Consider the following 23,936-nt stretch of genomic DNA (forward strand, 5'->3'; position numbering starts at 1 on the left):
TAATATTTTATATATTCTGTTGGGAACCTAACTAATATGATAATGTTCGTATATGATTGTTTTTAAACTGGTGTGGGTAACACTTCTTTTAATTCTGATAATTAATGTTCCATATTTACTCAATCTTTAAATTTTACTTTACTGGCCGGCCCTATATATATCGAATTCCTAAGATTGGATTACTAAGGTTTTATTTATTCTGAGTAACCAATGTACTCATTGGAGGTGAAATGGAGTTCTATGAACAGCATGGTGATGTGCTGGGAGCGTACGAGTTTGATGTTTGGTTGCTTTTGTTGCTTTGTTTCCTCTTCCTTACATCTTAGCGTTCTGCTCCGCACAACATCTATTTACTTTTTGATTATGGTTTATGCCATGATCCTGATTGGACATGGTATGTAACATCTTTGTGATGGTTATGCGGTTGATGTAACACAGTTGTGTGTTTGATCTATGGCACGTTTGTTTTTCTGTAAGCGTGCCTTTAAATAATAAGCCGCTTTATAGTAACTGGCTTTTGTGTACTATTCAAGATACATGGAGATGTCCTGTGAACGCCGCTAGTTACAATGGTTATTTGTATACTATACGATATTAGTATGGTGAATTCCACTATGCTTTAATCGGGACATGCTTTCTTATGTTCTGGTTTGTCACCCCTGATCTTTACCTTATGTCTCAGTGTTCATGATTTCAATGTAACACAGTGAGGGTGGTTGTTATAACCTGATAAAATGACTGACAAGAAAAGGCATACCCTAAGCAAACTTCTCTCCTAATATGGGCATTACTTCCTCAATTATGGTTAATGAAGCTTATTGCTACTAATTGCGGGAACTTTGTGCATTTTTTGATATGAGTTTATTGGTAAAATTTTAAATCATGGATATTACTGAATTTATAAATGATGTTAATAAGATATTTAGTTTTTAAATAGAGTACTAGGCTGCTAAATATGAAATTTTGATGTATTATATTTTAACAATGTGATTTTTAACTTAATTGAATAATTGTGCTTAATGAATCACTATAAAAGGTAGCTGAAGTTTCTGTGAGATTGTAACCTGATGAAGCGCAATTTTATTTGAAAAGCGCTTGTTCTTATTTTGTCTTTATCATTAAATGCTGTCTGACTCAATTCGTGGTGGTTTCAAGCAATTTCTTCAGTACTGCAGTAACAAGTATGTATCAAACCTACTAAATTACAAACCATGGTCACAGCCTAATAGATTTATTAAAGATGTGTGTGTGTGTGTGTGTGTGTGTGTGTGTTATCCTGCTTCCCTACTCTGATTGGGGAACGTTCCTCTCCTACACTTACACTTGAAGGTGCTGCAATAAGAACTGAAAGATTTGTGCTGCTATCGACTGGTTCCTTATAAATAATAATTTGTAATTAACTTATACATTTTGTCTTTATGTATTTGTATTGCTATATTCATGCTCTGATGCCAATGCTGTAGCTTTATTGACCTGTTACCTAGATTTTAAAATTCTACCGGTCTAGTATAGTCCAAGACCAAGTGGCTTCCAGTTTGGTGGTGGTTTATTATTAGGAAGTTTTGCTTGGTTTGAATTTTGGCCCAAGAACTACTTAGTGATCTTAGGGATTTTTTGTCATTGTTGTTGCTGTCATTCAGGTACGATGCTAAATATTTGTTGATGACAGAGAGTCACATACATGTAACAGGCACTTTGGAATTTTGGTAGTGTTAAAAATGTCAGAGATGATCTTGTTGGTTAGGATGACTCGTTATTTATTTTTTTTTTAGCATTGTGTGTTTCTTGACCAACTACTGGGAAATCAATACAGGTTTGTAACTGTATTCCCTTCATGTTTTATGGATGGGGTACTTTTTCCTCTAAAATTTTAGTGTGGTGGTTGTCATCTTGGGAGAACTTAGCCAGAGGCTGGGTGAGGAGGTCACTGAGTATGTGACCAGTCCACGAGGCATTATTTCATTATGGAGAAAACACTGTACTTGTAGACAGGTGTGTTTTGTTTGGTGTTCATACATTTATGGTGGTGAAAGGCAGCAGAAAAACTGTTTTATTGTTGGCTTCTTCAGCACCCCACCTCCTGCCTGCAGGTGTGGTGCACTTACCATTTAGGGAACAGAATCGAACATTTTGGTTGAAGTGTAATATGGACCATCTCGTGGGCTCTCACCAAAATATGTTCTAATTTAAAATGCTTTTCTTGCAGGTAAAACTTCTATTGGACCACTCATGTATTTTCTGTTACAGATATTTACTTATTTATTTTATTATTTGTTGATGGTGTGTGCTCAAGTAATTAGGGGCAGTCATTGACACATTTAAACCATTAGCACTAATGACTTGAAATGTTGAGAAAATAAGAGAATGTGAATGAATACACATTTTCTGAAGAAAAGATGCAACTTTGAGTAAAGTCCAGTATAGTAATTACCCATATCTAGTGCAAAGTCTCACATTTCCATAAAAGCCCCACTGTGAGCATTTGAGTAGGTAATCTCCTGATTTCTGTTGCGTTAACTTGCTTAACTCCCAAGTTCACCTTGCACTCTGAAATACAGGATGCCTAAGATGTGGGGGTGATATGGGATATATTCTGCACTGCAATATCATATAATGCTTCTCGCAAAGTATTAGTTACCATAGTTACTGGGCACTGGGAGCTGGTCTGTATCTTAAGAGAACCTCTTCCTCTGGATTTTCATAAAATTATGTTTGCCGTAAAATACCATGCATTGTAAGTAGACAAAACAGAAATTTCATTAATTGCTGCCTTTTATGTTTCTAATTATATATTTTCTAACAGATGTAGCAGCTAAATGTAGTAAGGGATCTGGGAGTACAGCATGATGCAGAGTGGGTGGGTTGCATAAACTAAGAACTGTATTAGCTTGCTTCTTTTATTAACTTGAAACATTACAATGTATTATAAGATGTGACAGGTAGAAAGTTTAGATATTAATAGCTTAAATGTTGACAAAATATCTAAAGTTCAAAATATCAACAGTTAAAAATATCTAAAGAAAAAATATCTATAAAATTGAAGTTACACTAGGAAAGGGTATATGGCCTTTCCTCACTGTTGCACCACTCGAAGATGGTGTATATAATTAGCAGGAGGAGTGCAGCCAAATACTGGTTTGAGATGTGATTAGGTTTTATTAATGTTTTGTGCTTAGATTGCTTTTAACTGTTGGTATTTCGTACATTAGATATTTTTGTAGATATTTAGATGTTGCCATGCACCCATATATATGTCGACTGATTTCTATCTCACATCTTGCTATTTTTATGTGGATTTTTCTCACATCGATTCCTTAATTGTGCACATGCTCAAAAATAAATATTTCATTTCTACAAAGGGAAAGGTGGGCTCCTGATTAAAAGTCATTGATGAGGTCTGCACCTGTCATCTGGGTTTGAATAACTGCACAGATATATATTTGTCCTGTGTGTCATCAAGAAGGTACTTTGTCAGAAGCAGGTGCAGAGCCTAGCAATGTTCTTAGTTCATGACAGCAATATTTATAATCTGTTAATCTGTTCCTATTTATTTTAGGTTTTGTCCAGATTTCTTGCACTAAGAGTTTGGTGTGTTTGGTGTGTTTGGTGTGAGTGAAATGCCCTAGTTAGAGTTAGCAGGTGGATTTTATTTTCAAGTGCATTTTCAAGGAATTGTGAGCTTCAAGGAAAGAGAAATGTACTGCTGCTCATGCTAAGCCTACTTAAAATGTGCAACTGTTTTGTTTAGCAAATGTTATCACTGTTGTGGTATAGAATTTTTAAAACAGCACAACAGGTAGCATACTTGCATCTTGATACAGAAGGCTATAGGTTCTACTCCCACAACATGTAGATTTGTATTTTAAGGAAGTGGAGTGCTACAGTCCTTAGTATGTCCTCCTTTGCATGAGATGCCTAATAACTATGAACTTGTTTTTTAGCTTGCCACTCATTCCCTATTGCAATATACCAGCTTACCATTTTTTTAATACAACGTAGGCAATTTATTCTTCAAGGGCAGCAGGCATTGAATTTGTAGATTAAACACTGAAATATAAAGTTGTTTTCTAGCAACAACCTCTTCACTGGTTTCAGATCTCTTTAATGTGGCATTATTCAGATGACTTTTACTTCTGCAAAGATTCTGCATATCAATTGATAATGGTGGATTGTATGACAGAAGTTTGAGTAGAGTGGCCCTTTATAGTTGAAATGTTCTGAATTGGAAAGGTTGTCATTATTGGTTCATATGATTTGTTTCATTGTTTAAAGGAAAATGTCCTGAACTATAAATTTAAATAACAAGTGGTGCTGTATTATACAAGGGATACAATTCAATTGTTATATAGTATAATTAATACAATCAGGAAGGTGAATCAAATAACTTTTCCATGGTTCTAAAATGTGTGCTAGGAGCCTATGAGTTGGAAACAGCCCAAAGGTAAACTTACCCTGCCACTGGCCAGATGTATTTTCTTTGAATGCGGTTTCAATGTTGTTTCAGCGAATGTGGGTTTCAAAGGTAGAGAAGTTTTAATGCCAAGTCTGTTTTCATTGTAAGACTATTGCTTTGTTTAGGTTTAGTAAATGTTGTCCATCAGCATATTTTAGCATTTTAGTGTTGATGTATTGTATTATGTGTACACCTTTAAGAGACGGGGGATTAACTAATGAGTTTTGTTAATCATCAAAGTGGTGTTCATTAATCACTGCCATGGATATATAAGTGGTCATGTTGTGCAATTCATTATTCTGAAGAAGTCTGTGGAATACGGACCTAAACTTTCAAATGAAATCCTAAATCATCGCAGAAGTAAAGCAGTATGCACATTAGTGTTTATGGTAAATGGGGCAAAATAACCAAGGAATGGGACATTGGAATGGCTGCAGGGCACTGGCTCCATTTGAGCATGATTTTCTGAGGACAGCCCGGTTGAACTATACCTCTCAGTTGTCCATATCTTTGCAGAATGAATAGATATTTGCTGCTTATTTTTGGTTTGTTCCTCATAAAATTTGTGGTTTTCTAGCAAATCATTTAGGAATGAAGCCATTAAATGACAGACATTGAGTTTCAGATGTCATAACCTTCAGAAAAATGCATGCTAATGCAAGACTGTCTTTAAGTTTATACAAGAGCAATTTTTAGTAGTGTTTGTATGTTCCCCAATATATTTGGCCTTGTTCAGATTTCCTGCATTAAGAGGTTGAGAGGTATGCAAATCACTTTGTAGATTAGGAATATCCAAACATCTCAATTGTCCCAAAATGGCAATATTGGAGGAGGGATTAATAGGGAAGAGCAACATTTTGAGGCATAATTGGGAAGAAAATGTGGAGGGTTTACAATTATAACTGTAATGATCATTTATAGATTACCTTTATTTCAGAAATGCATGTGGATGCTCTTATTTTGTTAGCTGCTTCAAGTTAACTGTTAATATTAAAAGGTGTCCCTTTTTGACCGGTATTTTGCATCACATTTTGGTCTGTTTTTCATAAAATTGTGGTTTTCTGGCAAATTAGTGGCAAGTCATTAAAGATTGAAGTTAGAAAATAATGGCAGACATTTGAGTTTCAGATTTTATACCCTTCAGAAAATTTGTACTAATGCAAGATCTACCTGCTCTATTTAAGTTAATAAGAGCAATATTTAAAAAAATGTCCTTATTGTTGGGCCTGTGTCCCACTTCTATGTATGGCTTTGTCCAGATTTCTTGCTCTGAAGTTGAGAGGTAGGAGTGCCAGAGCCATCACTGTCAGCCAGAGACATTTCAAATTATGACATACTTATTGCACCCCAGCCCCCATTGTAGTGGCTCGAATGTGTCCAAGGAAGGCAAGGAGCAGTTATGCAGTGTAAGTGTGCAGAGTATTCCCCATCCAAGGTAGATCACAAATACTGTGGCTTTTCATCTGTCCTTGATTTTGCAAAATGTTCTGGTTTTCCATCAGATTTTTATACTGTTGATTTATGCTTCTTATTATTCAGGAACTGCATGCTGTCACAGTGCCCTGTTCTGTTTAAGTAGCCATGGTTTAATGAACATCAGAGATTGTAAGATGCAAGTAAGCTTTAGTAAGCATATTGTTAAAGAATTACCAGCATTGAAAGCCTTTTCGTTGTTGCCATGCAGAGAATATTTACATAGCTAGATAATGTATAAGCCTTGGGTATTGAAATGCATATGACAGTATTTGTAATAAAAGGACAGGATTACAGTGTTTTCAGAAGCTCATTACATTTTATTGGAGACCAGTGTCTTATAGCAGTGTCTGTGTGTTAGTACACTTGTAGTTGAGTGGCTTTAATGGTATATGGTAAATAAGCATTGCTATCTTACTTAAAAGCCAAGCCCTGCAACAACTAGCTCCACACTGAAGTCAAAACACAGTAGCTCTGGTGGGTAAATGTACTCTGTAGTAATCAAAAAAGGCAAATGTTTGAAATAACTACAGCTTATGTGCAAACACAATAGGTAGTGATGAAACAATGCTCTGCTAAAAATGCTTTAATGCTCCACATTGCTGAGCTGCAATCACTAGCTACCAGGATTTCACCCACTTCAGATCAAAACCTTCCCAGAACTAATTCAAGTCTGACCAGAATTATTTGGTGTGTGTATAAGAGGGAGGTAGCATACCCTTCAGCTGTCCAGATTTTTGCCCCATATAACTCTTAAAAAGGATTGAAGTTGCTAAATAATGAGACCTTTCAGTTTTAGATGTCATGTCATTTAGAAAAATGCATACTAACACAAATCCTGTTACTCTTGCAATTTTCTAAGTTTCTGAGAGCCATATTTATAATCTGTCCCTATTTATTTTAGGCTTTGTCAAGATTTCTTGCACTAAGGGTGAGGCCTTGAGGGGGTGGTGGTTTGTAAGAGAGAGAAAGTGAAATGCCCAAGTTAGAGTTAGCAGGTGGAATTTATTTTCAAGTGAATTTTCAAGGAACTGTGAGTTTTAAGGAAATGGAAGTTCACTGCTGCTCATGCCAAGTCTATTTACAATGTGCAACTGTTTTGTTTAGCAAATGGTATCTCTATTGTAGTATAAAGTTTTAAAGCTATGTTAGTAGCACCACAAGTAGAATACTTGCATCTTAATGTAAAGGCTTGTTGAGGTTCTATTCCTACATCATATAAATTTGTATGCTGCAGTCCTCAGGATGTCCTCCTTTGGATGAGATGCCTAATAACTATGAACCTGTTTCAGCTTGTCATCCATTTTCTATTGCAATATACCAGCTTACCATTTTTTTAATTTAACATAGGCAATTTATTCTTTGACGGTAGCAGGCACTGAATTTGTAGATGAAACACTGAAATATACAGTTTTCTAACAACAACATCTTCATTAGTTTCAGATATCTTTAATGTGGAATTATTCGGATTACTTTGCAGCAACACTCAGACAAGTGTTGCTGTATAATACAAGGGATATAATTCAATTATATATTATAATTAATACAATCAGGTAAATCAAATAACTTTTGCATGGCCCTAACGGTTTGCAAGGAGCCTATTCCTTGAAAACAGTTCAAAGGTAAATAACCTGCCACTGGCCAGATGCATTTGAATGTGGGTTTCAGTGCTGTTTCATTGAATTGTGAGTTTCAAAAGTAGAGAAGCTTTAATGCCAAGTCTGTTTTCATTGTAAGACTATTGCTTTGTTTAGGTTTAGTAAATGTCTCAGTGTTTGGGCTATAATGTCTGAAATAAAAGTTGTAAATTAAATCCAACTGTCTGTAATAATTGTAGAACTAAAGCATAAAACAGTATGCACACAGATTTGAACAGTGTCTACAGTAAATGGGGAGAAATAGCCAAGTAATGGGACACTGGAATGGCGGTGTGGGCGGGGCTTGGGGTGGGTGGACTTGGGTGAGCTATGTGGGTGGGGCTTTGGGTTTGCACCCCCCTGCAAAAAATCCTGCGGGCTCCCTTGGATACTACCTATTTTTTCTTTAAGGATACAAGTTTGGGTGGCTGTTTTCTCTTTACAGAGGATGTCTTTTAAATTCTGGTTTCTCCTGTAACCAAATTGTGGATGAGCACCCACTATATTTCTTAACTTATTGTCTCCTCTCAAAATATTCCAGTTTCTATTGACAATTTCTCTGATATCTCCTATATTACTGCTATATGTAAACAATAATCTGCCCTTAACAAAGCCGAACTGGGTCGGGTCAAGTGTTTGGAGGTTCCCAATGTCTTTGTTAATGAGTTCCATGATGATGCGCTCCATAGCCTTGCAGACCAGGGTAGTCAGGCTTATGGGGCAATAGTTACCAGGGTCAGTTGTGTCCCCTCCTTTGCTGAGTGGAATAACCATTGCTGTGCACCATTTTGTGGGCACATAGCCTGTGGAGAGGCTGAGGTTGAGCAGCATGTTTAGGTGGGGGTTAGTTCGTTCTGTAGTTTGTGCAAGACTCAGCCTGGGACACTATCTGGCCCCATTGACCCTGTGTTTTTGGCTTTTGAAAGGGCTGTTTTCACTTGTGCATCTGTGATTTCCTGGACACTACACTTTTCCGGTATTGTTGTGGGCCATTTTGGGGATGAGAGGTGGGTGAAGTTTGCACTGAATCTATCTGCCAGGATGTTGGCAATATCAGTAGGTTCAGTATATTTTGTGCTATTTTGCACTAGTTCAGTGCATATCTGCGAGTTGCCACTTAGATTCTTAATATAGCTAAAGAAGGCTTTGTGGTTATCTTTTGAATCCTTGGCTATTCTTCTTTTGAAGTTAGCCTTGGATGATTTTATGAGGGACCTTAGTTTCTTATTGATACTGATCAGGGATGTCTTTCCTTCTGCAGGGGTCCACCAAACTGGTTTCCTTCTCTTAGAGGAGTGAGTCTTGGTTTTGCTAGGGAGGGCATGATCCATGCATCCTTGTAGGTGCTCATAGAGTGCATTTGTAAAGGTTTCTGCATCTTGGACAGCATTATCCTTTAGCGTGGGGGCTGTGAAACTTACCTCCTCTGTCTTAAGTAAGGTGAAATTTGCTTCAGAAAGGTTTTTTACTGTGGTTTCCTTAGTTGGGGGTGGTGGTGTGGTGTGAACAGCCAGAGTGATTAGTTTATGGTCTAATCCAACCAGTGATGGGTTGACCTCCGGTGTGGAACACTTGTCGCCCATGTTGGTGATGACCAGGTCCATCCTCTGGTAGGGGAGTTTATCAGCTGATCCAGGGCTTTTGAGTTGATGAATTCCAGAAAGCACTGGGCCTGGGAGTTTGTACTCAAGTAGTTTTCCCAGTTAATGGTAGGGTAATTGAAATCTTCCAATATCAGGGTGTTTTGTAGGACTGTTATGTTTTCCAGTGTCTCCAGAAAGGTGGAGTGGTGGTCCTGGGTCATGGAGGGTGATCTGTAGCAGGCCACGATTTGCATTGCAGATCTGACCGATGTTAGTTGCACATGGATGATCTCGGAGGTATCATGCTGCAACACTAACCTGGAGGTGTAGGTATCCTTGATGAATATGGATACACCCCCTCCTTTTGTGTTTCGGTCCGTTTTCTGTGGCTGAAACGTGTGGTATGACTTTTAGCCCTGGGGTGCTGGTGGTCTCTGGAGCCTTGAACCAGGTTTCAGTTACTGCACAGATGCCGATGTTCTCCATACTGAGGAGTGCTTCGAGTGCATGCATTTTGACATTCAAACTCCTGGCGTTGAGTAGCATAACAATCAGTTTTTTGTTAATTGTGCTGTTTATGGAGGTGGGTTTGACTTTTGAGCTTTGCCTAAAAAAGGCACTATGGGGGCAGCAAGATCCTTAGCCAGTATTTGAAAGCCTAGGGGTGACAGGTGCAAACCGTCTCTTGCGAAGCAACACGGCTTGTCGAGCATGTCATCCCAGGCTGACAGACACTAGATCTCCTTTGAATGACACCAGAAGCTTAGCCAATTGTTGAAATTTATCATTTTTTCTTTATAATGAGGTATCATTCTTGGTGAGGGCAGGATGTTACTCAGGGTCAGGGTCATACCAGCCTGGGCTACATGATCAGAGAGCTATTCCATGTCTCTTTTCATGTAGTCCAGGGAGGTACATCTCAAATCATTCACACCAACATTAACAATGACAGAGTCATTTTTGTACTTGTTCTGGAGTGACTTGAGTGCTTGTGTTATGTGGTGGATTCTGGCTCCTGACAGGCAGCTAACACTAACCTTCTGCTTGTCCAGCCTAGTGAGTGGGATGTCAGTGTCACCTATTACTAGTGTGTTAGGTATGTTATTTTGCCTTAAGGGCTGTGATTGTGCAGCACACTGATTTTGTGTTTTATGTGTTGTCTGGTTTGTAATGGGAGGTGCAGGTTGTTTGGGTGTCTGCTTTGGAGGTCTCTGATGCTTTTGCAGGTTTTTATTTAGAGCCTCCGAGTATGATTTTGTGTATTTATGTGTATTTTTTGCCAGTGCTGGCTTAGTAGGTCAGTGTGTGGCTGGAGGTGTGGTGCAAGTGTTAAACTTTTCCTCTTGACTGTCTGTTCCAGTCTTGTGAGGAGACATCTTAGCCTCCAGTTTGGCTGTATAATTGCATGTCTCGCATATGTTAGTGTTTTGTGGTAGGAGGAGAGGGTTGTCTGTGTACATAAGGCAGTTGTAACATTGCCTCAGGATACCCAGATTCACCAGCTGGACTGGAGAGTACACCTGAAATTGCCCTTTGGTCATGCCTGAATAGTAGGGTGAGCTGCTTAGTCGCTTGGTTGGTGATGGGTGAGTACAAAGCCTTGCCGTGCTGGGCAATCAAGTGTTAGGGTATATTAGTGCTTGCTATAAGGTCTGAGCAAGTGCTGGGCTGTAGGATGCTGTTTGAGTGCTTAGGTTGAGAGTTAGACTAGTTTCAAGGGAAAAACTGAAGAGGACACTTAGTGGAGCCGAGAATAATTTAACCATAGCTAACCGGCGCTGCCCGGTGTGCAAAACCATGCAAATGCAGTTTTTATAGCAGGGAATGAAAGAGATAGAAATTATCCCAAAATGGCAAATAAACAGATAGGCTGCTCAAAGCTCCCCTCTCTCACAGGTAACAGAGAAACTTCCTTCTATCCAAGTAAGGTATGGGCAACTCAGAAACTTGTAACACAGCCATAAATTCAGGACTAGCCTGAAAACTGGACTATACTAGCTTAGAAAGACGGGAAACAAGGATTTTTTTTTGTTTTGTTTTGTTGAAAAGATAAGGCAAAAACAGTAAAAAATGCACTTAAAACAGCTTTAAACGACTACAGACGATCAGAAAAGGCTATCGCACTTTAGTATGTAGCCTACAACAGTTAAACAAATTATTTAAACAAACAATGACTTTTTAAAAGTGCAGGCAGTCAAATAAGTACAATATGTGAAAAAAACAAGCTATTAAATCACAATAAATGCTGTAAAATTGGCGTTTAGGCGCAAAACAGTTAAGTACAGCAAGAAAGTACAGAAAACTGATACTTAATCACTCCAAAGCCTCTCTTCTAAGCTAGAAGGCTTGTATCAGTTTAAGGCTTTCTAGTGCTTCCCACTAGGTTAGTTACAGGAAAGATGGGAAACAAGAGCAGATGTGGTCTTTTAAACCAGAAAGTTGAAAGAGATGGACAAACTGTCCAAATGGTCAATAAACTACAATTTCTGGGCCAAGAACCACTCCTCTTGTGGTAGACAGGCTACCTAGTGCTTACCACTCCCACTGATAATCTAGAAGGCTTTCCTCCAACGCAGAAAGGCTTGGGGGGGCTCAGAAGCTTACTAATAATCCTGGATACAGCAACTCTGTAACCGGACTAGGCTAGTTATAGGAAAGGTGGGAAGCAAGTGTGGTTTTCAAACCAGATAGTTGAAAGAGATGGAAAAAAAACTGCCCAAACAGCCAATAGCTACCATTTCTGAGCCAGGAACCACTCCTCTTGTGGTAGATAGGCTACCTAATGCTTACCACTCCCACTGATAAGCTAGAAGGCTTCCCTCCAACACGGAAAGGCTTGGGGGCTCAGAAGCTTACAAAGTGCTCTGGATACAGCAAATCTTTACCTGGACTAGACTAGTAACAGTAAAAGGCAGGAAACAAATGCAAACACAGGCTTTTAAATCAGAAGGTTGAAAGAGATGGAAAACCTTCCCAAATGGCCAATAAACTATAATTTCTGGGCCAGAAACCACTCCTCCTGTGGTAGATAAGTTACTTAGTGCTTACCACTCCCACTGATAAGCTAGAAGACTTCTTTCCAACACAGAAGGGCTTGGGGAGGCTCAGAAGCTTACCAACAGTCCTGGATACAGCAAATATGTGCCTGGACTACACTAGTTACAGGAAAGGCAGGGGCCAAATGCAAATGCGAGCCTTTAAACCTGAAAGGCTTGGGGGGGGGGTTCAGAAGCTTACCAACAGTCCTGGATACAGCAAGTCTGTATCTGGACTAGACCAGTTACAGGAAAGGCAGGAAACAAGCTTAGAATTTTTTTTTTTTACAGAAAAGCAGCTAAAACAGCAGTAAATGCAATTCAAATTGCAGTGCAGGCTAGCACGCTTGAGTGTGTAGCAATATTACAGCAAATACAGTTTAAATAAATGCAATTAAATTAACAAATGACTAAAAACAAGTGCAGAAGGCAGTAAATTAGGAGATTACTAACAAGTAGTAATAAGTGCAGAGTAAGAGTGACTGAACAGATAGCATGCAGAACAGCAACTAAGACAGTTACAGTAAGAGCAGCTGAATAAAATATATATATATTATATTTATTAATTTATTTATTTATTTATTTTTGAGGGAGGGAACAGAGCAGGATTAAGAGGCTACAGGGGTTGTCCTTCCCAAATGCTCTCTTTGTACACAGTAGGAGTGCCTGAAATCAGAATATGATCTCACTGCACTCAGTTGAGTGAGCAAATGAGATGGGCTCAGAAGGAGTATCCAAATACAAATAAAAGGTAGATCAGTACTGTTGAATCTAACAGAATTTTATGTTCAAGTAACCACAGACAAAGATCTCGGTTTATCCTATGGTAGCATTTTTTTTGTTCAATTCACTTACATATAGTGCTGTTCTGAAGGCCCTGACTGATACAGGATAGAATTCCTATGTTGTTCAATGGCTTATGAACTGCTTATTGACAGGAGATGATAAGTGGTTATTAATGGGTGTTCTTCAAATGTTAGAACCGTATATAGGGGGTACCATAGGCTTCTTCCTGGTCTCATTATTGCTTAACCTTGTTTTTTCATCTTTTCCTACAAACAAATCAGTTTGGTTGAAAAAGCATGCAAATGACTTCGAGTTAGGTTTCATTATAGCAAGCAGGAAAAATTGCCAGGATATTAATATCTTATAAAGTTGCTAAATGGGCATCAGACATTGGTACTTCTTTCACTTCTAATAAAGGTTATGTACTCTGGAAAAATGTTCACCTAGTAAACGCATTTATTTAGATAATTTACCACTAGAGGAGGACAAAGACTTAGAAATAATAATAATAATGAAGAATTTGTTTTTTCAAAACAACTAGAATCAATTGTTAATAAGGTCCTCAGGCAACTGGGTCTTATGTTTAAGAATGTCTCTGATGGATTTTGATCAGTTTATGTGGATCTTTCATTTGCCCCATTTTAAAGTATCTACTTGTATACTTCATACCAGTTAAAAAGACTGGAATATGTGCAAAATAAGTTTATGAAGACAATAATGTCATTGTCCAATATATGACGAGATAGCAAAAACAAATCTTTATTCTTTGCATTATAGACACCATAGAAGAGAGCTAATTTTGGTATATAGAACAACAGTATTAAGGAACTTAGACAGTTGCTGAATTTAAAGATTTATGGGCGTGCTTTCGTTGAAGGTTGGGCATCGGGCTGGCACCTCAGCACTGTAAAAATCTACTGCCAATCATTAGCGGGCCGGAGTTCCGCTGTGGCGACCCCTAACCGGGAAAAGCCGAAAGAAGAACAAACATAATTGTAACAAACCATTTAGACTTACAAAAATTCTAAGTTTTTCAATAAATCACAGTAGGTCAATGTTAAGATGTTTGTACATTACTCAGCACATTCCAATAATAATAATATGTCAATGATATATTGTTATATTACTCAGCACATTCCAATAATTATACTAAGTCAGTGATAAACTGTTATATTACTCAGCACATTCCAATAATCATACTAGGTCAGTGATAAATTGTTATATTACTTAGCACATTCCAATAATTTGGAATCATTTACCATTTTGAATAAGAACCTTCAACAGTACTGATTTGTTGAAAATTAATTTTGATGGTGGGCAGTGAAGTGTTTATCCCTTCTTTTATGGAGTCATTGTTCCTTGCCGGCCTGGCCTTAGGGCCAGAACATTGCAAGTGTACTTATAAACCTATAATGTAGTTGTAACTGGTGACTTCCCTTCAAACTGCATAGTGTTTTCTAAAGTTTATTTCTCCTAATGTACTATCCTAACTGTACTCTAGGTTATATTTAATAAAAGGCACTATGGATTATTCCATATTCCTCATTAGTAAACAATGGTGAAATAAATAAATAAATGAGCTCTGTGCATGCATTCCATTTGATGCTAACAAGCATGGGCAAGCCTCTCTGTGAATACTTGTTTCATTATTGCACAGTGGTTTGGTCATATATCCCTGACAAGTTGCTTCCTTTAGGAAATTGCATTGTTTAGCTGTACCTGAGAAAGCACCTGATCCTGCATAGAAGAAAAAGTCAGTTGGGAGTTCTTGGAGCAAAGGTAAGTCCTGAGGATGGATAACAGAGGAATCAAAAAGTCACAGTACAAAAAGCAACTAAAGGAGGTACAAAGAAAATGGAATGCACAAGCAATTTATTTTTAATTTATTTATTTACTTACTAACTTACTTATTTAACAGGGTAGAGCACTGACCAAGACTGACCTATTTCATACAGAGCCTGGGTACAATACAATATATTTCAGAAAATAAAAACAGATATTGAAAGCAAACATATTGGTAGCAGAAATAAACATGGACACTATGTTTCATACACAGAAACAATAATTAATGTATATCTGTCACTCATAGCTGAAAGAACTTTGTAAATCTGATAGATTATCTTATCATTTTTTGTGTTCAGCTTGTTCTTGTTTATTTATTTTCTCGGCAAAGTGCGTTTTCTAACCTGTGCTATACTTTCTGATGCACAGAATTTCAGGATGTACATGTTATCCTATTCCTTGGCTTTGGATTTACTGTGGCCTTCTTAAGGCAGTATGGATTCAGTAGCATGGGCTTCTGCTTTCTGATTGCTGCATTTGGAGTTCAGTGGTCATTACTGATGGATGGATTTCTTCTACACCTGAATGGCCTGAGATTTCCCATAGACTTACAAAGGTAAAGAAATTTATTTTAAATGCTGCTTTGTTGTAACCTAATCCGAATATCTTGTGATATTCTTTTTTTTTTACATGTTACTGCCCAATTCAGCACTGTTGCACTGCAAGCCACCCACTCAAACTACCTTACCATTCATGTTTTCTAAGACACACAACTTTAATTCTTTAGGCTGGTCACTAGAGCTAGGGCATGTAAATGACAGAATAATGTTTTCAAGCTTATGATCCTTCTCTGACTGTTCTCTTTCACTATGTTGGCAATGTTCTTCTCATCTAGTGTGTATCTGAGACAAAAGGGCACCTCCCTTCCCTGTTAAGGCACCCATTTTACAAATATCTAATAGATTGTCAACCACTGCTAGGTTCCAACCATCATGACATGTTTTTGAATTGGGTTATTACTATCACAAGACTATAAGGACAATTCTACAAATGCCATCAGTTTGGCTTAGTATTACTATTATTGCTGCATCAAACCTCTTTTTTTGTGGTACCCAAGTGCTTTGTAAGACATACCAATACAATACAATATAAAGTGCTGTCTGTAACTGCTTACTTCTTGTTCCAGGCTTTCAGATGGACTAGTTCTACATGTGAGGCTGAGGATGGAGTTCGGTGTTCATGATTAGCAGCACAGAATTAGTGATTTCATTTGCCATACAAGTGATAACACCCAGCACCAGAAATAGCTTACCTCACACACATTTGTGCAAAGAAAAAAACATGCAGTCTCTGGGACACCTATTTTCCTTTGTAACAGAAGGAAAAGCAGTTCTGATAATTTGACTGATATCCAGTGAAACATATGCTCTCCTGCTTTGGAACAGCGAGAGAAAGGAGTTCTCATCTATTTCAGGTGCTCATCTTCCTTGAAAGTAAGTATGGATCAGTATATACTGACACACTGTATTACAGTATATACTGACACACTGTATTACAGTATATACTGACACACTGTATTACAGTATATACTGACAAACTGCACTATATACACTGACACACTGTAGAAGACAAACTGAGGATTATAGCCACTACAAAGTCTGGCTGAAACAGGGACTTCAGAAGGCTCAAATTAATGAACAAACATCATGGCCATTGATGGCACAAATCACAGGTGAAGACCACCATGTGAGTTTAGTTAAAAGGTAAATTATAGAGTTCATTATGAGGTGGTGCAGAAGATGAGTGATCAGCCTAAGAATCTCGATGACAACCATGGCTGTTACCCTCCACTTTTCTCAACCTTTTATCAAGCTTCTCTGATATCAGTGTTTACAAAGTTCTCATAAATGATGGTCGAATGCCATCTCCATCCACCATGTCCCATGGCTGGTTTATTATATTATGGGATGCCTATTCTGAAGCAGATGAGTTGAAAAGGCCACAGTATGAACAGAAAATGCTTCTTACAGGGTACAGAGAAAGAGTTAAAGTTAAAAGATACAACTAATTAGCTACCTGTGTAGAAGATCATGCCTTCTTGCTGTTCTTGTCTAGATTCATGTTATAAAATGGACTATTCACATGTGATACTGGATTTATACATTTGGAACACATGCTGCTAGTCTGATGTGACACAAAGTCAGAAAGCTTATTTAGCCTAACCAACCTATTCTGGGGACTGTTCAGTTAGGTTTTCAGCATAGGCTATCATCCTTTGTAGTCTGGCCAGCTGTTCTTTATCCATTGCACCACCACTTACAGTAATCTGCTTCAGGTTTAGCATGTTTGCAGTTAGCTATTCTTTCTTAGTATGGGTTAGGAAATCAACAGTATTATGTAGATGATTCAGAATCAAACCATTGATAAAAAAATGAAGAAGAAAAAAAAAGAAAAAGGGAAACGTCATTAAAATAAAAGGCAATTTAGATCATCCATTTATAGGGTCATAGGTGCATACTAGGCTAATGATCAGTGGAACTTTTATAAGTCTAGACATGCATCCTGGTTGTATCCCACAAGTTTTAGAGTCTTAGAGGTTATTTTAAGGGGTGTATGTAAGCTTGGGTATAATCTACAGACTGCTTCTGTCCATTACAGACACATGATGCTAAACCTGGAGTGAATTTTCAATTTCCCTTCCACTGGTCCAGGTTATGCTTGAATAGTGTTAGAGAAGCATTCGGCCTCACATGGATGGGATACCTGTTCCAGAGGAGGGAAATTCTCTGAGATACACATCTATCCCTCCAACATGTCCTATTTACATTGCAAGCAAGGGTCATGTCCCTCGATTGAGTACTTCTGATGCTATTGGTTTTGTGGATGTGCAAAAGGCCCATCAGAGTGGGTTCCAAGGATGCCTTGTATGCCAGGGACAGATCACCTCCAAACAGTCTGTAGGAAACCAAGTATAGAGATAGGGCTTTGAGGCAATCTGCATAGGATGTGTTGTTTACACCCTGTATTCTTTTTGTGAGGAATCTATGTAAACATTCCACTTGCTCCATATGCCTGGTCAAGTACATACCAAAGGAGATGTTGCACTCATTTATGGGTCTGATGAAGGCCAAATACAGAGGAGCAATGACATCCTTGGACATAGATTGGTCTCTATCAGTTGACTGAGGTTTCAGAAACTAGAAATTCATATGGTGAGACCATAATTCTCTGAGGTACACTTCTAGCCCTCCAACATGTCCTATTTATGTTGCAAGCAAGGGTCATGTCCCTAGATCGAGTAGTTCTGATGGCTATTGGTTTTGTGGATGTGCAAAAGGCCCATCAGAGTGGGGTCCAAAGATGCCTTGTATGCCAGGGACAGATCATCTACCAACAGTCTGTAGGAAACCAAGTATAGAGAGAGGGCTTTGAGGCAATCTGCATAGGACATGTTGTTTACACCCTGTATTCTTTTTGTAAGGAATCTCTGTAAACATCCCACTTCCTCCATATGCCTGGTCAAGTACATACCAAAGGGGGTGTTGCACTCATTGATGGGTTTGATGTGGGCCAAATATGGAGGAGCAATGACATCCTTGGACCTAGATTTGTCTGTATCAGTTGATCAAGTTTTCAGAAACTCAAAATTCATATGGTCAAGACCATATAATCGAGTGTCTGAAAACAGAAAACGTTTTTTTTTTTTTAAACAGAAAACTTTTGAATGGAGATTGTAGTACAGTGTGGCTCCATAAATGTACCCTTTTCCTCACTGTAATGCAATCTCAGAGTTGGTATATATAATTTGCAGGGGGTTTGTGGGGCAGCCTCAACTGAGGGGTGCAGGGGGCTTGCCCCCTGAAAAAATGTAAAAAAAGGTAATTTTTTTGTTTTGTTTGAGTTTTGTTTTGATGTTGAAGTTTGATCCTGCACCCTTGTTTATACGTTGAGCGACATCAAATTATTTTCTTACTGCCTTAGACACACATTGATTGAAAAGCAGGTTATCCAAATATGTCTCCAAATCTCTGATTCTGGGTGCACTCTTAAGGGGTGTGTTATCAATGAGGTAGTTTCCTAGGGTGATCAACTTCTTAAAGGGTACTATTACTGCATTTCATGACATTAAGTGTTGAGCTTTGGCACCAGTCATTTGTTTGTGTTAGTCCTTCCCGTAGGATGTTAGTGTCTTGGGGGATTCTGTGACTGCTCCTAGTTTGCAGTCATCTTCAAACTTGGTCAGCCAGAGACCTTTGACATTTGTTTTGACTTCTGAAAAGTAAATGCCAAAAAGGAGTAGGACCAACACAGAGCCCTTAGGGACTCTGACATTGACCATCTTCTTTGTAGAGATGGCCTCCCCTATCCTGACTTCCTAAGTCATATCTGAAAGCCAGCCTGCTATCCAGCATGTAACATGGGGGTTATTGCTTAATTCTATGAGTTTGTTTACAATGCCTGAATGGGGTATTGTGTCAAATGCCTTGGCCAGGTCAAGTGGGTCCATTAACAATCAGTTCTGCACACTGCTGTGTACCGTCTTTGAGGTTTTGGACATAGTTGTCCTTTGCCTAATAGGCTATCTTTACCTCAAATTTGGCTTTGGTCTTGCTGGGCATTGCACTTGGTAATTTTACGTATGCCTTTTTTCCTATTGCTATACAATCTGTTTTTGCTTGAATTCCACATACCTCTCAACTTCTTAGAGTAAGAAATCTGGACAAAACCACAAATAATTGGGGGGCAAAAGCCCAAAAATAGGGACGCTTTTTAAATATTGTTCTTACAAACTTAGAAAGTTGATAGAATACCAGATTTTGCATTAGCACAAATATTCTGAAGGATATTAAGCTTGAAAATCAAATGTCTGCCATTATTTTCTGATATCAGTCCTCAGTAATTTTCCAGAAAATTACAATTTTATGAAAAATGGACCAAAAATATGAGTCAAAAAATCTGGACATTCTGTGAAAATCTGGAAAACTGACAGTTATCCACCAGGTTGGTTTGTTTTTTGAGTTTGTTCTGGGCTTGTTTCTGGTAGGCACAGCTGTCTCCATGTATCTATTAGCATGATTGTACAGGATTTCTGTGTACAGTTTTACACAAGCAGCTTTGTTCTACAGGTTGGAGGGGCTTAAAATTTTCTCAGGCAATTGCCTAATAATAGGTAGCTTGCCTTAGTGTAGTTTCTAGCTAACACAGGGTTTGCTAGGGGCACAGCACAGATTTTTATTTTGTAGGAGACTGTTTTGTGGTCTGAACTTACCAGAGAAGACACTACACTGCATTCTCTCATATTTGTGAGTCCCATATCCAGTATATTTGCATCCCTAGTCGGCAAATCAACTAACTGGTCCAGGGTGTTTGTGTTTACCAAGCCCTAGAATCTCTGGGCCTGCAAGTTTGGGGTCATGTAGGATTCCCAGTTTATAGAGGGGTAGTTAAAGTCCCCATTGAATAAGGTATTGGGCTGAATGGTAAGTGTCTTCACTAGATCTAAGTTAGGTAACTTACCATCCTTGATCATCAATACTAGAATGCATTTAATAAATGTTTCTCAGCCACTTAATGTGGCATCTTATATGCAAATATAAGAATGTATGTATTATATGTATAACTGCACTTTACTTTATACACATATTAGCTTGTATTTTGTATATGTCTTTTTTTCAATGCATTCTGACTGGATCTTTTAACGTTACCCTTTCTGTATTCAATCTTACTGTGTTTTTGAATTTTGCTGTCTACTCATTTTGTATAAAATACTGTTCATTGAAAGACAGTGATGTATTTTTTGCTCTTTGATCTTGGGTTGTGGCTGAAAAAGGTCAATAGTGAACAAATAGTGAATAAATAAATAAAGTATGAGATATGAGTTTCATTTATCAGAGAGGGCGATCTGTAGCTTGCAAGAATATGATCTAGGGCTCTAGCTGTAGTAATTTGGACATGGAGAAGCTGAAGCATGTCATCCTGTCTGACCATTTATGTTTTGCTTTTAATGTAGATCGAGACACCTCCACCTTTACTACTGGCCTGTGCAATAGCTGGTTTAAATGTGTGGAAGATATTGCATCCGTACACTGCCAGGGTGCTCTCTGTGGCTCAAAAGCATGTTTTGGTAACCGCACAGATATCTTTATTCTCTAAGGAGAGGAAAGCTTGGAGTTACTGGAGTTTCTTGTTTAGGCTGCTGGCATTGAGCAGTAATACCCTTAGGTTGATTTTGCTAAACTGGAATGTTTGTCAAATTGTCATTATCTAAAAAAAACAGGGTAGGGGAGGACAATGGTTTAGGCAATATTTGAAAGCCTAGCACAGACAGGTGTACACCATCCTTGGCAAAGCAATGTAGTCTGTTGTTCATATCCTCCCATACTGACAAATATTGTAGCCCCTTTGAATGACATCAAAACATAAGCCAGTTTTTAAAGTCAGTTATCTTCTGTTCTTATAGTGGCATCATCCTTGGTGAAGGTAGGATGGTGATAACTGCTAGGCTCATACCAGCCTGGACACAGTCAGAGTGCTATATAAGGTAGTCCAGCGAGGTATGTCTTAGGTCATTTACATCCATATGGACTATGACTGAGTCATGCTGGTACTTGTGGTTCACTGACCTGACTGAGTAAATAACTTGGCAGATCATGGCCCCTGATAAGCAACTGGCCATGATTTTCTTTTTGTTCTTCCTGGTGACTGGGGCATCCATTTGTCTCACAATGGAGTCTCCTTTGGCTATAGTATTGGGTAGTCTGTTGGTTTGGCTTATGGACTTTGTAGTTGAGGCTCCAGGGGTATGACAATATGCATGATATTAGGTGTTGTTTTGGTAGAGTACTTTTGGGTTTGCTGAGGATAACTGATGTGTGTCTAGTGTCTGCAAGGTCTTTGGGATTTAGGAAGATTGTTTTTAAGTGCCACAGCATATCTATGTGTCTGGTGCATACTATGTGTGTGTGTGTGTGTGTGTGTGTGTGTGTGTGTGTGTGTGTGTGTGTGTGTGTGTGTGTGTGTGTGTGTGTGTGTGTGTCTGTGTTACTGCCAAGTTAATTATTATTTTGAGTGCTTGTATGTGAGGTTCTCGCCTCCAAAGACGCTGTGTAATTACATTTCTTGCATACTGTATCAGTTCTGTTTAGGATTAGTTAGCTGACAGTGAACATGAGGCAATTGCTACATTGTCTCAGGATGCCCATATCTACCAAACTAGGAATGGCAACAGAGAAACTGGGAAGTGCATAACCATGATGTAAGTTCCTTCTAGATGAACTATAAAGGTTTGGTACAAGACGGGTTAATAGCGGGCTAGCTTGGGTGCTTTTGGGGCTAGGCTATGTGGGAGTAGATCTGCAGGGCTGCGCTCCTCAGCACACAAAGAAGTAGCTCTTTGCTCAGAAGTGTTATTGGGTACAATTTCAGAGGTAGTTTTTAGGGAAAATTTAGTTTCTAAGTTCCTGTGTCTATACAAGGCACTATTAAATACTACTAGCCCTCTGTCCAATCAAACAACCTCACTTTAAGCCACCTTGTGTATTTCCTAACCTGGACAGAGCAGGCTACCTCCTACTGGCACTAGATGAGTAATCTCAATTCTTCTTAATGACATAAATGCACAAAGGTTTGCTAAAATTAAAAAAGCTAACAGAAACCAATTCAACAACTAGCTAAGACAACACTTTTATGGTGATTTTCAAGCAATTAATCCAGCAGCAAGGACACTGGAAAACAAATGCACTTTACAGTCTTAAAATGCAGATAAATGCAATCAAGAAAACAACAGAGGTACAACTTAAATAATTAGAATTGTTCAAGTAAAGTACTTATCTCAGCATGGATGGTACAAGATGCAGCAAAAACACTCTACACAGGTGAGGGCACCAGCCATTGCTAAACTCTAGGAGTGACCCTAGAGCTGCTCAAGCATGACAAATTTATAAAGGCAATGCATCAGTCAGGGCTGCGTCAGACCACAAGAACAGGAGCAAAACAGCAAGGTAACAAACAGAAAGGCACTGGAATGCAACTTTAATCAGGCAAATGATAAGCACAATGTAAAACTGAGATGTAAACAGCTGTAGAAACACAGAAGCACAGACCCTGCAGCAAAAATTACAATACAGTCACTATTGCAATCCCACTACAATCCAAGGCACCAAACTAGGCAGAAATGTACCAATAACAGTGATACCCACTTCAAGCATAACAGACAAAGTGGCTTTGTCCATTGCAATACCAGTCATAGTTCATAGGTTAGTGCTAGGCAAATTGCCCTTACGAGCCATTTTAAGCCTTGCCCAATTATTCCTTGTGAGACTCAAACCCTGTACCTTGTGTTTTTAAGGCAAACACCTTGACCATTAGGCCACCCTCCCAATACTTGGTTGGTTTGACTTCAGCACATTTATAGCTCTTCTTTCTTGGTGTAATTTAGAACATTAGGAGTATTTTGTAGATGAGTTGAATTCAAAGCATTAATAAAAAGAAAATAAAGGAAAAGAAAAGAGGAATCCATCATTAAATTGAAAGGCAAATTGAAAAAATCTTATAGTTCTACATGACTTTTTAGAAAAGTGAAACTATTATTTCCATTTCTTGTTTTCCCTATAAGCATGATAATATAACGATCTTATGGAGTAACTGTATATACATTTGGTATATTTTCATTACTGAGTAGCAGTTTATGTTTTTATGTAGGTTTTACCATTTTGTATGTTATCCTTTGTAGATGTACATTTTGTTACTTGCAAATATTTTGTCTACTGACCTGGTCAGGCTTGAAAGATCATGTGCCCATTTGGTTACTAACTGTGTGAATCAACTAAACAAAAAATGCATACATAACTTACATTTTTATGATGGTGTATTTTAAGGTATGATATACTTTCTTAACTCCCTAGTAATCTGTAGTGGTTGAGGGGGCAGTTTTTTTTTTTTTTATATATATTTGTTTATACCCAGATATAACAAGTTCATCAAGTTTCAGTCTACTGAGGCAATATACCCTTTAACAAAGAAAACTGCCCCTCAGTGTTCTTAGTTGCATTGTCCTTACTATTATCTCATCTGGCCATCCCCCCCAGTATTCCACATCCTACTCTTACAAATATAACCCAGTACAGATCTACACTGTTGGAAATAAAGGAAACCAAGTTTCAATATTTTATTAAACAAAGTTTTGCAA

The 23,936-nt window shown here is 38.3% G+C and overlaps 1 protein-coding gene across 1 annotated transcript in view; it reads left to right on the forward strand.

The window, feature by feature from the left end:
• Positions 1 to 23,936, forward strand: part of LOC122792309 (ammonium transporter Rh type A-like) — a 594,865-nt gene that overhangs the window by 178,712 nt on the left and 392,217 nt on the right. Inside the window, exon 2 of the mRNA XM_044060089.1 lies at positions 15,179 to 15,365. Coding sequence (XP_043916024.1) covers positions 15,179 to 15,365 — 187 coding nt within the window. The remainder of the gene's footprint in view (positions 1 to 15,178; positions 15,366 to 23,936) is intronic.

This window comes from Protopterus annectens, chromosome 1.part2, assembly GCF_019279795.1.
Source record: "Protopterus annectens isolate FY-2018-M chromosome 1.part2, PAN1.0, whole genome shotgun sequence".
Classification (NCBI taxonomy): Eukaryota; Metazoa; Chordata; order Ceratodontiformes; family Protopteridae; genus Protopterus; species Protopterus annectens.